Here is a 17,785-nt window from a genome sequence, read left to right on the forward strand (position 1 = left end):
ACAGAGATTCCAACCATTGTGCTTCACCAGTCCACAGAAGATTGCAGACTTTAGGTTTCTGCATGGGTGTGGGAATCAGTGATATTGTAGAAAATTTGTTAGATGACAGTTTTTACATTTTGATAAGGCTTGTAATTCTTCTGCTCATTCAGCCATGCATTCTTCAGTGCATGTGGCAGGCCATGAATAAGGCTGTCAAAAATGTGCTTTTGGTGCAAAGAGAAGGGGGAGATGTCGGAACCCAGGATTCTCCTCTGGGTGTCCTGGATGGCCAGAGCCGCTGCCAGGGGGCTCTGAGACCCTGGCATGCAGCCAAAGACACACGTGGGGGTTTTGATCTTAGCCCGTGGAGCAAGTTACTAACTCTGTATGAAGAATTACAAGCCACACACACAAAAGTTTTGATAGCATAGTAGAAGTAGTCACGAAGTAAAGGGTAGAATTTCTGAGTGCTGTACAGGGGGGTTTTAAGCCTTGTACGCAGGGGTCCAGGTTTTGTACATGGGGGTCAGGAGTTCTAAGATGGAGGGACTTGGGTGTGCCCTGTCCTCTTTCTTTCTCCTTCCTAGCCTCCATGTCTTTGGTGATGTTGGCACTCACAGATTGGTTTAGAGTAGAAAGTCACCATTCAATATAGATAGTAGGCATTGGGGAAAAAGCATAAACATGTAGTACGTAATATATGATATAAAAGATAGCACCAGCCCCTGGGAGGGCAGAGAGTGCCTTTGTCTGAGCTGCTGAACGGGCCACAGCAGTTCAGGGAGAAGAATCTTGTAGATAACCAACAATAAACAACCTTGAGAACAGACAACAGAAGACTACTGAGTCTTTCTTCGAAGGCACGGGTTGGAGGAGGGACTTTTCCATCTTTCGGGGTCATCCCAATCCGGGGGTGAAACCCCACAGTTCTTTTTTCATGAAATGGTCTAAATCCCTCAGTCTTGCCCTTTGAAGTCATAAAGTATATTCCAGACCACATAAATTCACAAGACAGAGGGCAGTGCTGCACTGTAGTAATTGAGATGGCTCTCAGAAAGCCTGGACACCAGCAGCCGTGGCCTTACGGCAGTGTGAGGTACCTCTGCTGGCTTGAACAGATGCCGTGTGCTGTGGTCATGGCTGGACTGCTACTAGTGTGAAAAACAGGCTTGTTTGCCCAAAGTCACACTGCTGTGGGGCACAGGACTTCGCTGAACAAGTTTCCTTAAGGCTTAGGGTGTACTTGAAAGCAAGCTGTGCGGTCCTTTAATTGACAGCATTAGCCAGAACATCCAAGTACACCTCTCACTAGAAATCCCAAGTTAATTTTTCTTCTCTGTTGGAAGTTGCATGCATTAATTAGTCCTAAGAAAATTAATATACTCAAGATCGCTTTAAAAATGCAAGGTTTATTTGGCTTAGGAAACAGAGATAAAATGCAAAATAGTATGCATTCTACAGAATTAAAATCACTGAATCAAAAAATTGTGTGACAACTGAACTTGCTAATGTTAAATGTATTTGTGTGCATGTACAAAATAGTAAATATATCAAGTAGCTCTAAGAGTCCTCTCTGACACCTTGGATTTGTAAAGCAGCTTTTATGAACAATCTCTACCGTTCATGGGCTTAACCCCCACCAGCAACCAAGTCCCACACATCTCTCTCATTTTCCCTTGGTGGGATGGGAGAGAGAATCAGAAGAGTAAAACCAAAAAAAACCCCAAAAACCTCATGAGTTGAGATACAGACAGCTTAATAGGTAGAACAGAAGTCACAAAGAAGGATTTCATTCACTGCCTCCTTAGGCAGGTAGGTATTCAACCATGGCACAAGAGCAGGCCTCCAGCACACCTAACCATTACTTGGGAAGATAAACACTATCATTCCAAACATCCCACTCTTTCTGCTTCTTCCCAAGCTTTACATGCTGGGTATGATGCCATACGGTGTCGAATCCCCCTTTGGTCAGTTCAGATCAGCTGTCCCAGCTCTGTCCCCTCCAAGTTCCTTGTGCACCCCTGGCTTGCTGGTGGGATGAGAAGCAGGAAAGCCCTTGACTGAGCAAGCCCTGCTCAGCCACAGCTAAAACATCCCTTTTATCAACATTGTTTCCAGCAGAGATCCAACACACAGCTTCATACTAGCTACTTTGAAAAAAATAAACTGTATCACCACCAAACCCTACTGAAAACACAATCCTAAAGAGAAATGCTGATCTCATTGTAAACAATCAAAAAATTTTATTTGACTACAGTGACATATGAAAATGTCATCATGGACATTCCTTCCTTCCTCCTGGAACCTAAAATAGTCAACAGGCTCTTAATATAAAGCCTGCTGTAGCTGATGGGGAACTCTCTTTTAATTTCAACAAGGACCTGATACAATAATACAAAATTTGGTTTGAGACAAGTAACACCATATGTGTCCCTTCTGGACCTACAAAGATAGTTATACTTGGTAAAGATAGTAATACTTGGTATTAACCAATTATAACCAGTATTATTGTTTGTAGAAAACAAAACAATACAGAATACAGATACCTTTGTGTCCTCTACCATTGCATTTTTAATTAGAATATTTACTATATTCTTTCTGAATATGGCATTTGGTTTTATGCTACCAAATAGCATATTTGTACAATCTTGAAAGAGGTGACAATGTTTTATCTGTTTTATGTACAGTGTAGGAATGTGTCCTCTATGGACAGAGTGACAGAACCTTCCTCTGTCCCCCAAAAAGGAAAGAGCCAGTACCTTCTCCCAGGGATCAGGTAGAAAAGTCACTGATAGGACCTTGGGGACTTCACCTCAAGTTTGGGGACAGCTAATTAGCCATAAGTTAAAAGGTCCCGCCTGGGCTATTTAGTAGAAAAGGACAGAACAAAGAAACCAAATATCTTTTGGGATGTGTTGCATTTCTACAGCCTTTTCCTGCTGCTTTAGGGTGTTTTCCTGAGCTGTTGTGATGGCACTCGCTAGCACCTCTGCTTGCATTGCAGCTGCATGCTCAGGTGTACTCAGGCGATTACAAGCATCCACTGGCTGTGTTAGGGTGGGCTCAGGATCCTGTGGCAATGCACGTAACACCTTTTTGCCCCTTGGATTTGCATTAGTAATAGCAAGCTGTTTTAGTACAGTGATACTGTTCTGCCCAGGATATGAAAACTCTTCTTTTTCAGAGATCAGGCTTCCATCAGATCATCCATTCATTGGTAAATATTTTGGTGAGGTTTCCATTGCAAATTCTAAAAAGTTTTACTTGGATCACTTAACTTTTCTGCTTACTCAGAAATTCATGACACATCTGTAATGAGATGTTGATGGGGAAAGGTGCTATTTCTTTTTACCACAAAAGTAGCCAGTGATTCCAGCATGTCAGGAAATAGCATAGCCTCACAGAAGGAAAGCTCCTGACAAGAGGAAGATATATGAGTGAAGTGGATTTCTCAGGGTAGTAAGCAGAATCCCTGGCTATCTAGCTGGGGAGAAGATGAGAGAATAAAGACTAAAGACAAGAAAAATTGAGACCTTAAGCAATATACCTATACACATTCATATACTGCTGTCACTGAGCTTTTCTCATTTTCAATAAATGCAACATACAAACAAAAAAATCCATCCAATTTTCTATGTCAGAATTAATGTACAAAAACATTTCCCTGTGACAATAATTTGTAATGGAGAAATTCATTATGCTTCCATTGCACATTTTACATGCTCTGCTTTCCTATGCCTGAGTGAGTAGGCTGCATGTCTCTGTCTCTCCATTCTCCTTGCTTTAGATGTAACAAATCTCTCTTTCTAGGGTCTCCAAAAGCTCATTCTTCTTTCACATAAAAGCTCTCTGTAATGACTGAGAAACAGTAAAACACATCCAAATAGAATTTCAGATACACTACTGGACTGTTTATTTTGCATTTGATGTGCACACGGGTAGATAATGGAATATTAAGCTTCATTCAGAAGAGCTCCACTGTTCCTGAAGCAGTCTGTTGAAGCTCCATGAGGCAGTAAATGCAGCTACGTGACTCATTAGACTGCTGGGACAAGCACCTACATTTCAGGATTAGGAGGTCTACTGCTAGGTACAATATAAATCATGTCTACATGTCTACTGCCTGACCACTGCATACTGTGATCTGTGGTCAAAATAGTTATTTGGCAAAATGCTCTAAATTTGAGGATCCATTTTAACTTTGCCCATGGTTCTCTATGCATTATCAGCCCAATGCAGGTTAATAAATTGTAGAATTTGTAAAAACTCAACTCTTTCTCCAGCTACCAGGCCAGCTGTGAAAGACTTGCCTTGATGTGGGAAACAGGAAAGGTTTGAGTCACCTTTTTTATCCTCACTGTGTAAACACTGCTTGTCAGTCTAGATCACTTTTAAGTACTCAGCTGTTGTAGTCTGGGCCATTAGTCAACTCCTGACCTTATTCCCCTCTGCCAGGGATTGACAAAAGCAAACAATTGCCAGGGACCTGGATAAAAAGGAGGTCAGGTAGTCGTTCTTCAGAATCCATCTATCCATCTGTGAAAAAGAGTACTTTCATATTTAGGTGTTGCACCACCAGCATAAAACAGCGCCTGGAAATTTTATCTCCTTATTTTGGGGAGAGTCATACCCAACTGCATTACAGAAAATATGAGAGGGTACCTGCTCCAATGCTTTGAGTAACAATCTGCTGAAAAACTCTTTCTGGTGATGCAGGTTTTAATTTTTATACATAAAAATAAAATTAGATTTAAGATGAAAGATCTTCAGAAACCCTTTTCCATTTGAAAGCATAAGACAAATTTTGTTCAGAAACAATAACACAGGTTGAGCCATAAAATAATATGAGCTTGAACTAATATCTATGGTTACTGTGAATTAAGTCATTATGAAAAGCATAAACTAAAATACATACAGTTCAGACACAGTTCACATGTTTATTTTACATTGTTGGAACATTTTAGAAACTGTGCTTCTATGAGGCAATGCAGAAAGAAAGAATGCTATTTTCAAAATGACCCATAATTTTTTTTTTTATTTTTATTTCATACTATGGCACTAATACAAACTTGTCATTAGTAATCTAAATTCAGAAGACAGTGCACCAGACCTTCTTCTGCAGTTATTCTGCTACTGCTTTATTATTTTGCCCAGTAATTTAAACCCATTGGAATATCATATCTTTGTCTTTACTCTCAGCCTAATTCTCACTGCATCCTAATAGGCCGAGCAGTCACGGCTGGTGTAATAAACAACTTCTGCATTGCCAAATGTATGCAGAAATTGAAGGACATAAACTAAGAAAGCTCCTGCACTAAATCCAAGAACTTACTGTAATTGATGTAAAACCTGATGCAGCTCCATATGTCTATTCCATCACATGTCTATTGCTCTTTTTTTTCCCTCCTGGAATACTTCCTGAACCTACCTGGGCTTTTATAAAGGGGTAGGAGAGAGATGACTTTCACATGAAAATTAAAAAAAAAAAAAAAGCTTCAATGATCCTTAAATGGTCATTTTAAGCGCATTATCTTTATTGCTGGGCTGAAATTTTCTCCCTTAATCTTCCAAAAAAGCTGGGAAGTTAAATTTCTTTGACCTAACATGAAGAATATCTGAAACAAATCATCATGGAACTAGAGCAGGAAGTTTGAAACCGGGATGAAATTCCACTTTCTTCGTCTTGATAACGAGTTCTATCTTCCTGCTCTCAGTGTAGGGAAAAAAAAAAAAAAAGCTATCAGTACTGAGGAAATCTTATTAGATTCAACCCTATTTTTAAACAGCTGGGATCAACATCTTCATTCAGACACACTGGTGCCACTCCATTAAATTCCAGCAGTGGCACCACTGGTAGAAAAAGAATGGCACTCAAATTTTTCACCATTAAGTAATCTGTTTTCATTACCTTCTCAGCAGTTTGTTTCATTTGCCTGCAGTAGAGAAACTAAAATTAGAAAACATTTCATGTTCATAGTTAGTTTGCTTCCAATGTGAAAAAAAACAAGTCTATAAATTTGTCTATTGGATTATGGCTTGTGCAGTTCTCTTGTAAAGTTGTCTTTACATTATAGTGATGAACTGTAAATGGTGTAGTGCATTATTTTGTCCAAAGTAATTCAAATTAATGACCCTAGAAATATTATTTTAGGTGACTGTTATAAAGCATTGACAATACCCATGAATATTACCAGCAGAATTTCTTTTCTTCTTTGTAATGTATGCATTGCCACATGTTAATAAACTATTTTCTGATCATCTTCAGAACTCGCTGTCTCTTGCAGGAGTTCCACTTGCCAGTCTTGTGTCAATTCTAGTAGCAAATGAATGTCAGGTAAATGCTGATAGTAAACTATCAAAAGTTTGAATACATTTTTCTTGCCTGTACTTGCATATTTATGTTCACATTTGACATTACCGAAAGCATCACTGATTCTGACTGAAAATAGAAAAGACAATTGAATTATGATCTCCTAACTTCTTTACCTTGCAACTGTGAGAATTAAGTTAGCTTAGAAAGTCTAAACATTACTTTATATTTTCATTTAAATGAAACTTTCAAAAAGGAGAAACACAAAAAAAAAATGCAAATTATTTTTCTGGTCCAGATAAACATTAGTCTGGATGCTAAAAATGGATTTGCTTCCCAAGAATGGAAGAGGTTTGTATCTTCTTGCACTGTACTGGCTCATGCCATCCTTAGATAGAATGTGTTAAGCCTTACCAACCACAGATAGTAGCACTTTGAAATTATTGGAAAAAAGCCCCCAAACCAAACAAATTTCTTCCAAACTGCACAGCACCAGATCAGCGCACATTTGAGAAATATGCCATCATAGCAGTGTCCAGAGACAGTCTTAAGAAGTGTAAGGATCAGAGGAGGATATGAAATTACTTGAGCTTCACAAAAACTTCTCATGGCTGAATACTGATGTCAAGACCACTTCTAAAGAAAAGTGAATAGATCACAAGAGCATCTGGATTTCAAAAGAGAGGACTAAAGAGTAAGTTTTCTATTAAGTGATATTTAAAAAACCCTACAGTGGCAACGATGCTAATGAACATCTGTTTTCTGTAGTTGTCACAGATCTGTTTGGCTTCACTTTCTACTGAAGAAATGGTTCCACAGCTCATGCAGTTGCATTCATGTAAGCTGGCCAGTCAGTAGAAACAGTAACTTTGCACTTGCTCATCTCTAATTTTTTTCAATTAGCCCATTCAAAATACATTTCTAAAATTCTTGTAAATGAATTCTCAATCTTTCTTCCTGACCAAGTATTACCAGCAAATCAGCATTTAACATATATTTCTTTATTTTAAAGGTCATTCAGTAGTCATGCACCAAACTAACTTTGAAGGTAAAGCAGAGGTTGAAAACAGATCAGAAATGTGTTTCTCAGATGACATTTGCCTATAAATCCCACAAAAAATTAAATTATTCTTTTAATATCAGGCACACCCTTCTAATTTCTTAGAGGCAGCTAGAGATTTTATACCCACAAGGAGCTTTCCTTACTGCAGGCAAATAAAAAAAAATTTACCATGCTGTATAGAATATGTGTTCATGTGCCAGAACTACACAAACCTGTAAATCTTTCTATCCTAGATGGGCAGAATTAATTTCAGATTTAATCACCTTGCTGCATAATCAGGATCACTGATAAGGAGGCACAGAATAACTGTTAACAGAAATCTGATACAAGCGCAATGCTGCAGCATGTACAATGGTTTAATGCAAAAATAAGAGATTACTCTTCTGCATGTGGCTCATGAAAAGGACATGAAGACCAGGTCTACACTCACCATTCCAAAAAAAATGTGCCACAAATGAAATCAAGTGGCTGTATCCATCTCAGTTGAAATCTAAGACAGCATAATATCAGCCTCTTTCAGATAACACAACATCTGCTCAAACAAAATTACAAGCATGGCATTAATGTAGGATTTCACTTTTCCTACTAATGATGGGATTTCATTGTTTCATAAAAGTTAATAGCCAAAGGTAAAAATAAGATGTAATCCTAAGAATCCAAATGGCAGTCACTTCCTCATGCTGTCTTCAGGGAATTCCATCTTTGGCTTCATGAAGAAGAGGTAGGTGATGGTTTTAAAGAAGCAAGGTCTAAAGATCCTTGAATATTTTAATACAGATTAAATATTGCCAAGCTGGCTCTCTTTCAACAGTACACTACAGGGAGGGAGATAAGGAAGGAAAGGAAGGAAAGGAAGGTTCTTATGATATTTATTACTTTCAGGTTTGGCAAACAATGGTGACTATTGTCCACTACATTTAACATAGGACAGAAGTATATCCCTAAAAAAAAGGAGGACGTGTCCCCTCAGGATAATAACTTCTAGAATAATTAAACTTGGAAGACTTTGTTTTGTGTATTTTTAGGAGCAAGTATGCTGTAATGGGCAAAGACAAGCAACATTGAATTAACTGCCTTTTATTTGCTAGCCTATCTGTATTTAAAGATTTAAATAGCTTAAGCACTTGTTAAATATATTTGAAATATGCATTGAAGTGCCTTTATTAAGAAAGACATGAGCCTATGCTTTCATCAGCTGTGCAGAAAAGGAAAAAACCTGTCTCATCTAAGAATCAGGTTTACTTCCTAGATATTGGTCTTTAATGTCCAGAGAATCTGTTATTTGAAGAGATAAAATTCAAATGAACTGCCAGTTATAAAAAACACTCCCTGTGTTTTACACAACATACTTTAAAAATTGAACCAAAGTGTTGCAACAGTTCTATTTGGATTCAGAGAGGAACCATTCCACAAAGACACCCACAGGCTTTACCCACCACTGTAATCATGCCTCATGTCCTAACACACATTTTCTCATTCAGACTTCATGAGAGCCTTTCAAGCAAATGAAAACTGTGAGTGAATCTACTGGATTAGTACATAATAAAAGGACAATCTGAATTGCTACTAAATAAACTATAGCATTTTAAATATAAGGTTGTTCCATATAAAATATGAAGTCTTTGCAAATATCTGTTATTTTGCAATTACCACAGAATAGTCTTTCTTCTCCAGGTTCTTGCTGCTTGATTTGACTTTATTACTTAGTTATCTACATTCTTGGAGTCAACTTTAAGCAGAGAGTATCAAGATAAGAACAGCTGTACTTTGTCAGATAGTCCAGAATTAATACCCCTCATCCAAGGAAGTGCCAGATGTTCACAGTAAAGCACAAAGAACATACCGTAAGTTCCAGACTTGCAAAGATATTTTCTTTTTGTCTTCCCATAGCAAGATGTGGCCAAGTACTGAAGTGTGAGATTTTGCCCTTTCTAAAAGGTATTTTTGTTCTTACATAAATAGCTATATGTGCTTCCCTTCTTTAAATCTGTGATTCCCAGGAAATCTTGACAATGTTTGCAGAATTTTATTTTTTAAACATTGAAAGCTGTCTGTTTATTAAAAAAACTTGAAGAGAAAAAAGAAAGAAAAGAAACAAAACAATTTGGAGAGCTCAGTCTGTTTTTTTCCTTCCCTCCAGCAACATATGGCAACATCTGCTCCCTCCCTGATGGATAATGACTTGTTGGCATTGCCTTTCCTGCAATCAAACTTCTTAAAGTGGCAAGTAGATAAATTCAGCTATATTTAAAAATATATATGCATACATATACATGCTTTCAAGTTCTTGAAGTTTGGTATAACTGCATGAGCATGCAGTTATTTTTCTGAGATCAACACACTGAGCATAAGGCCCATCACAACAACTTTGCTTTCTTGTCAAGGAAACATGAACTGGCTTTTGCTTATTGACAAACCATACAGCAGAAACTGTTAATAGGAGGATATTGTCATTTTGCAAAATGAAAAAGCAGACACTTCAAGTTTTGAACATTTATTAAGCCTCGTCAAAACAGTTTCAAACACATGACCTGGTGCTGTGTGAGGCAAATTTAATTATTTCCTGGATGATTAGGCATGACACTTGTGCGAACAGCTTCCGGAAGACCTTTCTGTGCAGCTTATGGACATTATTGTGTTTTTAGAAGTCAGGACGGTCCTTTTTCAGTCTACTGTAGTCCATATTAACCGAGAACAACTAGGAAAGAGAAGGGAAAGAATAATAATTAAGAAGCTTGACTACACATTTTCCCTGGTATTTACTAAAAGTATGCATCACTGAATTTACGCCAGGAAACTGAAATCACATTTTGAGTCTGTGAACTAGGCACTAATAAATAAATAAAAACGTTTGATAAACAGTAAATTTTTAATATTAATTCTATATCCAGTATTAGAAGTTCTGCATTTAAAATGAGTGCTCACGTCTTCCACTAGAGAAAACCAACCACTGTTGGTTTTGTTGGTCTCTTCTTAACCCCCAGAATTAGAAGTCCATTCAGAGTAACTTTTTACAGTACTGATGAATTTATCCATTTTGCTCAAAATCTATGGCTCGCACAAATCACAGTGTCTGTGAACAGACAGTGGCACAAAGGAACATTTAGAGCAGTGCTACAAAAGCCAAGTTTGGTTTAGGTAGCTGCATCTAGAACTGCAAAGGATAACAAGGAGGAATTAAAGTCAGAACAGATCCTCTCACATGCTCAGTTTATACTATTATAATTGGATCCTGTCACAAGCAATCCAGAACAACCCAAAAAGTGATGAAGGACAGTGAGTTTACAGACTAACTGCATATTTTGGCATTCCAGCCTGACTTGACAGCAAGCATGTGACAGTACAGTTTTTCTTAAAAAAACAAAAAGATGAAAAGCACATAACTATCAGTTTGACTATTTTTAGTTACACCTATTTTTTTAATTTTTTAAAAAATTTTTAAAAGAAAACAAAACAGCCTACAGTGCATTCAAATTACAGTTTTCTCTGCAACTCCTATAGTAATGCTCAGGTCATCAACTCTTCTTTGGAAAAAGACTGAAGAAGTTTATATGAGAAGTATATAAAGAGAAGTTTACAATGGAAAAAAAAATCCCATCAAAAGCAAAGAGTTGTAGAACAAGAACTTTTTACCAAAGAGTCATCCTCAAATTAGAATATATGTCCTTCTCATTTCCCACAAGGCAGATTTGGAAAAAATGTCCCAAACGATTCTCACACCCAAATATGGCAAACCCTGAGGCTGTGTTTGCATGTTAAGGCAGAAGGGGAATGCTACACAAGTCATGCACTCTTAAAGAATTTGTGCTGTGCACTATGCAGGATTTGTTGAGTTTAGATATTTACAAACCAGCAACATTCCAAAACTGGCAATAAAAACAAAGAATGAAATTTTCTTCTTGGACCTTTAAGGGAACAGCAACCTGTTTTATTTTGTTTTATTTGGGATTTTTCTACTTATTTCAATGATTGGAATAGTAGTATATGGTACCAAACAAGACACTAGCTTTGAAAACACATTAGGTTTGCTTTTTTTGAAGCTTGAAAATAATTTAAAAATATTCTTACAGTGTACTAACATAGCACTCCTGTAAAGCATGATTCATGTTCAGGGAAGAACAATGAAGCTGTGAAGGGTATAGAGAGTAAGTCACACGAGGAGTATCTGAGAGAGCTGTTGCTGTTCAGCCTGGAGAACAGGAAGCTCAGGGGAGGCAGTCACTCCCTACAACTCCCTGAAAAGAGGATGTAGCCAGATAGGAGGTGGCCTCTTCTCCCAGGCAACCAGCAACAGGACAAGAGGACACCACCTCAAGCTGTATCAGGGGAGGTGCACGTTGGACCTCAGGAATAATTTCTTCACTGGAAGGACTGTCATACATTGAAACAGATTGCCCTGGGTGGGGGTGGAGTCACCATCTCTGGAAGTGTGGAAAAAATGACTGGACATGGCACTTAGTGCTATGGTCTAGTTGACAACATGGAGTTCAGTCAAAGGTTGAACTCAATAATCTTGGAGGTCTTTTCCAACATAAATCAGTCTATGATTTTAGGATGCCTGTAAACTACCAAATGTTTCAGGCATCTTTCCACACTTCCTCATTAGCTCAATGAAATTAGTTGAATATCAGCTAAAGAATATTTATATTGCATCCAGTTACCCACTGCATATTAATTTTGTTAATATTGATTTATCTTCAAAAAATCAAGACCTGCAGACCTGAACTCATGGTTATGTTAAACACTGACATTTTCCTGCAGTGCTCCTCATAAGTAAAGGCCAACAGCTCAGAGCTTAGAAAACTCTAGTTCAGATCTTCTGGGGTTTTGTCCTTTTCCCTGTAGTTTACTTCTGAGTATTATGAGCCAGTAAATTCTTCCTCTTACTTATAGTTGCTCTTTTCTTTACAGTGCAATAAATATGACTGCTTTCATACAGACTTCTTTCACACCACTATCAACCACCATTAGGCGAGTCTTAAACCTCAAACTCAGCTATCTCTGCTCTGAGTTCTAGAGACAAACAAATGCTGCATAAAAGGAATATATCACTCATCCAACCATTTTCCTATATAATCAAACATCCTATAGCAGTAGGCTACACCTCTAATATGATGCTTCCTGAAAATCTCAAAAATAGTTCTCATTTTACCTTGTACTGGTCATTGGGAGCCATTTTGTTCCAAGGTTCTGGGTTATTTTTCTTGTCCCAGCTATTGAGAGAAATGCAAGATGTGAAAGAATATTAACACTATCTTCAAAATTGAAAAAAAAAAAAAAAGAAATATGTACTGTAGTTATTAGGTCATCAAGTCACCCATCCAAGCAAGTTTCTACAGAAAAAGGCACTGTCCTTTGTCAGCAATCTCTAAATATCACAGTAAACAAAGAGATCTCCAAATCAAGGAAAGCTCCACACACCTAATGTCAGGTGATACTGGACCAAGACTTAAGGCATCCAGAAATATAAAAACCAAGGCAGTGGAGTGTTAACATATGCAGCAAGAGGACTGGCACTGGGGATTACTGAATACATACCTAACATCAGGGTTGAACATTGCCAAACGCAGGAGATACAGGCTTGCACCAACACCTCCAGCTCCAATGATCACAAAGAGAGGGATCAACTGGAATAACAACACAAAAAAATTAAGTATCATCCTGCAATATAGGAAAATAGTATTGATACATAGCACTCCTGACATCAGCTATGGAAGGCCAAAGAACAATCTTAGAGACTTTACAAACACGTGGCTCTCTAAACCCCTGGCATAAGTTTCCTGTTTGCAGGATATCCCTGCGATCATTGAAGAACTAGCAGTTATGAAAAAGCGGGTATGAAAAAAATAGTCCTACATCCAGAAGGACCAAAACCAAACCAAAAATTCTGTTATATCGCGTTTTGCGACAGACAGCAGTCCCTCCACCGCCATAACGGCGCCTACCGTCTGTACTCGGATAACAAAACCAGACACATGAGAGGGCTAGAGTAGGGGCAAACTGGTGGGCAAGAAGAACGGAAGGGCCACCTCGCGCCTTGCAGCACAAGCAAGGCCGCAGAAACCGGAGGAAAAAAAGGGACCTGCCCGTGTCTGCTCGACCAGCTCCGGGCGGTCCAGGGGTTCGGCATGCACAAGAATGCCAGGGGACGGATGGGAGAGCAGGAGGCGACCGGCGCGGCAGGGGACACCGAGCGACGGCAGAGAAGGGCGGGCGCGGGACCGGGTACCCGGGCTCAGGTACTCACGGCCGGGTGCTTCTTCGCGTGGGTGACGACGGTGCGTAGCACCATGGCGGCGGTGCCGGGGTGGTGGTGATTTGGTGGCGGCGGGTGCGGGCGAAGATCTCGCTCTCTGCGGGCTCCGCAGCTCTGCCTCCCCCTTCGGCCGCCGAGCCCCAATGTCACCGAGGCCCCCGCCGCGGCAGGTGCCGCCGCCGCAGCCCGGATGTAGCAGCTCTGGCGTTCGCCTGCTCGCCCTCCGCCGACTCGCGCCGGCCGCCGCCCGCAGCGCCGCCCCGCGCCGGCCCCGGCCCGCTCCCCGGCCTGCGCGACCCCCGCGTCAGCGGGACCCCGTCTCGCCGGCAGCGCGGGCACCGCGGGCGGCAGCAGGCACCGGCCCGGGCACCCCTGGGCAACGGGGCAGCGCCGCCCCACGCCGGCCCCTGCCGCACGGGCAGCGCCTGCGCCCGGGCAGCGCCTGCGCCCGGGCTGCCCGCGGCGGGCAGGGCCCGGGAGCCGCGGCCGCTCGGCACGGAGGGTCGCCCGCCTGCCGCCCCTCTTACAGAACGGGCCAGGTTGGAAGGGACCTCAGTGGGTCATCTGGTCCTCCCTGCTCGGGCAGGGTTATCTTAGAGCACATGGCACAAGATTGCATCTCGACGGTTCTGGAATATGTCTCGTGAAAGAGACCCCACAACCGCTCTGGACAGTCTGTTCCAGTGTGTGGTCAACTGCACAGTAAAGAAGTTTTTCCTCGTATTCACGTGGAACTTCCTGTGCATCAGTTTCTTCCCGTTGCTTTACATCCCATTGTTTGGCACTACCTGGGAGAGCCTGGCTCTATCCTCTTGATATCCCTTATAGATATCAATTAAGTTTCCTTTCACTCATTCCATTTCAAGGCTGAACAGGCCCAGCCTTTCCTCTTAAGAGAGATGCTCCCCTAATTGTCCTCATTAACCCTCCACAGGACCTGTTCCAGGAGTGGCCTGTATACTACTGAGGAGCCCAGAACGGGACACAACATTCCAGGTGCAGCCCTCACCAGGGCTGAATAGAGGAGCAGGATCATCTTCCTCAGCCTGCTGGCAATGCTCCTCCTAATGCACCCCAGGATACCACTGGTCTCCCTGGCTGCACGGGCACGCTGCTGCCTCATGGACAGCTCCTTGTCCACCAGGACTTTCTTAGCACTGCCCTCACATCGCCAAGAGCTGCTGCCTCAGAGACACGGGGCAGAGCCTGCCACAGCCTTGTGGGGTTCCTGCCTGTTCCCTGTGGCATTGGGAGTGCTAGGAAGGTGTTTGGCAGCACGGGTACCTTCACACCTGTGTGTGCCTCTTAGCTGGGATCCCTTCACAGGGCAGGCCTGAGCACTCACCAACCTGGGTTAAAACTCGAAGGGATGGTTTAAAGGTGAGGCAAAAGAGTTAGAGTTTCATTGTCCAGAAAAGGATACAGGGAATGAAATTCATCATAGAACTGCCAACTTAATCAATTTGCTACAGGCAGGTTAGCAAAAGGTGGGTATGTACAGGGCATTGAGACACCCCTTTCATTTTCAAAAGCAGTTTATAATGATGTATTACATGCAAGTCATTCTCCCGGTCTGCTCCACCTGGAGTACTCCATTACAGGACAGACACAGACCTGCTGGAGCAAGCCCAGAAGAGGCCACAAAGGTGATCAGAGGGATGGAGGAAAGGCTGAGAGTTGGGGTTGTTCAGCCTGGAAAAGAGAAGAGTTATGGGGTGACCCATTTTCAGCCTTCCAGTACATGAAGGGAACCTCCAAGAAAGTGGGAGAGGGACTTTTTACAAGGACATGTATGGATAGGACCTGGGGAAATGGCTCTAAACTTACACAGGGTAGGAAGAAATTCTTTACTGAGAGAGTAGTGAGGCACTGGAACAGGTTGTCCAGAGAAGTTGTAGATGCCCCATCCCTGCAAGTGTTCAAGGCCAGGTTGGATGGGGCTTTGAGCAGCATGGTCTAGTGGAAGGTACCCTTGCCCATGGCAGGGGCTTGGCCCTTGAGGTCCCTTCCAACCTGATCCATTCTATGATTCCATTATATTTTGGCTAAGGTTGCTTTAATTATTTAAATATGGCTTGAATGTAATTATTTTTTCTTGTATAATTTTAAATGAGCAACATAGCTATTTATTGTATGGTACTGTATCCAAGTGCTGTCCTATTTTTTTCTCCATTACTATGGATCTTATACAGAACTGGGAACCTAATGCCTATCTTTGGACAGTATCACCAGCCACTCTGAGATGTGATTTCTTTCACAAATCTAGCCCAAAAGGTAAATTTGTGCCCAGGCATTAAAGAAGTCATTATTAGGTAAAGGGAATATCATCATGCTGCTAACCTAAGACAGAAATAGTCCTTTTTGTAGGTTAGAAGCAAAAGAACTTTGCATGAATGCTCTTAGTTAATGTGGCTGTATAACAAAGTAAAATTCTGAAGTAAAAGATAACAAAGTGGCAGAAAATAAATGTATTGAAGCAAATTCATGTCTTCTGTTCACTCCCTAGTTCCACAGACTGGCTTCTGCTTATTTTTAACCATTGTCTCAAATTGTCTCTGTTATGATAAATTCTAAAAAAAAACAAAACCAAAACAAAACAAACTGTATTCCTTGCATATCATTCAAAAATCCTTTTTTTTTTTTTTTTTTCAGATTGCCAGTTTCAGAGCCAGTTTAACCTGGGTAATGGCTAAGTTCAGGAACTTGTACAGATGGATTTGACAAGTCATTGGGTGGCACAAGAAAAAAAATAGTTGTAACAGTGTTATCTTTGGAGCAATGCAATGCTTTTGCTTGTCTCCTTCATTTGTTTCAAAGTTGATAAACAGAAAAAATACATAGTTAGTGTGCTCCAGGAGTCTGTTAACTGTTTCAACATTCATTATGTTATGAAGGCAGTACTTTTCCATTTTTTTTAATGGAAAGAACAATTTGCCTATGTTAAAACTATGAAAATAATACTATTGCTGCTATTCTTCTATAAAAGAAAATACATGAAACATCTAAGAGTAACAGTGCTCACCTTCTAGCACTGTAGTTGAACTTTTCACCATATACCTGGATTGCAGGAGATGCCAGTTGCTGCAGGAAAACCAGGGAACAACCAAAGGGTAGATGGAAAGCCAGAAACCATGTGGAGCTGCTCAGCAAAACTGCTCAGACTGAAAGAGTCTGCTTCCTTATGCACAGCCAACATATGGCTAAGTGAGAAAATCTGGAGACCACAACTATACTGTTTCTACACTACTAAGTGAAGAGCATCAGAGGTACATTATTTCCACTAGGCTATGTCTTGGGCACATATTTTTAGGAAAGACATAATGATTTTTATATGCTTTTCAGTATAATTTTTTTTCACAGTAATTTACAGTTTTTGCTGTCTTACGCTTTTATGAATTTAAAGAGGCGTAGTACCGGATCAATTTGCAAAATTTGTCATGCATTCCATGGGCTTTCACAAATTTTTGTCATTTTGTACATCAGCTTTTATTACCTAGACCTGTATGGCTCAGCTGTTTTGTTGTTCATATACATACCTTTTTATTTATAACACCTAGAATTTTGTGTACGGGAATGAATTATGCAGACATAAAAAATTAAAATTTGAAAACAATCAGAAATCAGATATTTTCATTCTAATTTTGAAAATTGCAAGTTAATATTTTTAAATTTTACACAATGCAGCATTGCTAAAAATGCAACCCCTCACTTGCATCACTTGGCAAAATACAGAGTATAAACTCAAAGTACCTCATGGCATCTTGATGATGGATCCATGGTTCTGAGAAATGCCTACTCAGCTGCCAAGCTGGAGTGCTTGTACTATGCTATATTTATATAAATTGTATGGGTTAATTTATAGTAATGCTGTCAATAGATTAGCCATACTTGAAGACTAGCAATTTTCTGTAACTTATCAACCCATTCCCAGAAAGACAGTGAACACTGGATAAAGGTAGATAATTTTGCCACTGTCTTATCTGTCACTTAGCTACTCAAGCTGAAAATCAACACATTTATTCCCTCTTAAGGTTTTTTTACCTTTATGTTCACACCTGACAATTAAATTTATTATCCTTTAGTTAGATATGTTGCTTCCTTTAATCAAAGTAAAGTTATTTTTGTGTAGGTTTCTGCTTTAAATAAGTGGATGCATAAATTCTTCAGGTATTTT

General features: G+C 40.2%; 1 protein-coding gene across 1 annotated transcript; it reads right to left on the bottom strand.

Moving 5' to 3' along the window:
- Positions 1 to 9,833: 9,833 nt before the first annotated feature.
- On the bottom strand, positions 9,834 to 14,020 carry NDUFA4 (NDUFA4 mitochondrial complex associated). The gene is made up of 4 exons (XM_038129414.1): positions 13,603 to 14,020; positions 12,894 to 12,982; positions 12,508 to 12,568; positions 9,834 to 10,053 (listed from the first exon to the last, which is right to left on the bottom strand). Exons 1-4 carry the CDS (start codon positions 13,645 to 13,647, stop codon positions 9,997 to 9,999), a joined length of 252 nt encoding a protein of 83 aa, XP_037985342.1. The 5' UTR covers positions 13,648 to 14,020; the 3' UTR covers positions 9,834 to 9,996.
- Between the last annotated feature and the right edge of the window lie 3,765 nt (positions 14,021 to 17,785).

The sequence above is a fragment of the Motacilla alba genome, chromosome 2 (genome assembly GCF_015832195.1).
Source record: "Motacilla alba alba isolate MOTALB_02 chromosome 2, Motacilla_alba_V1.0_pri, whole genome shotgun sequence".
Lineage (NCBI taxonomy): Eukaryota > Metazoa > Chordata > Aves > Passeriformes > Motacillidae > Motacilla > Motacilla alba.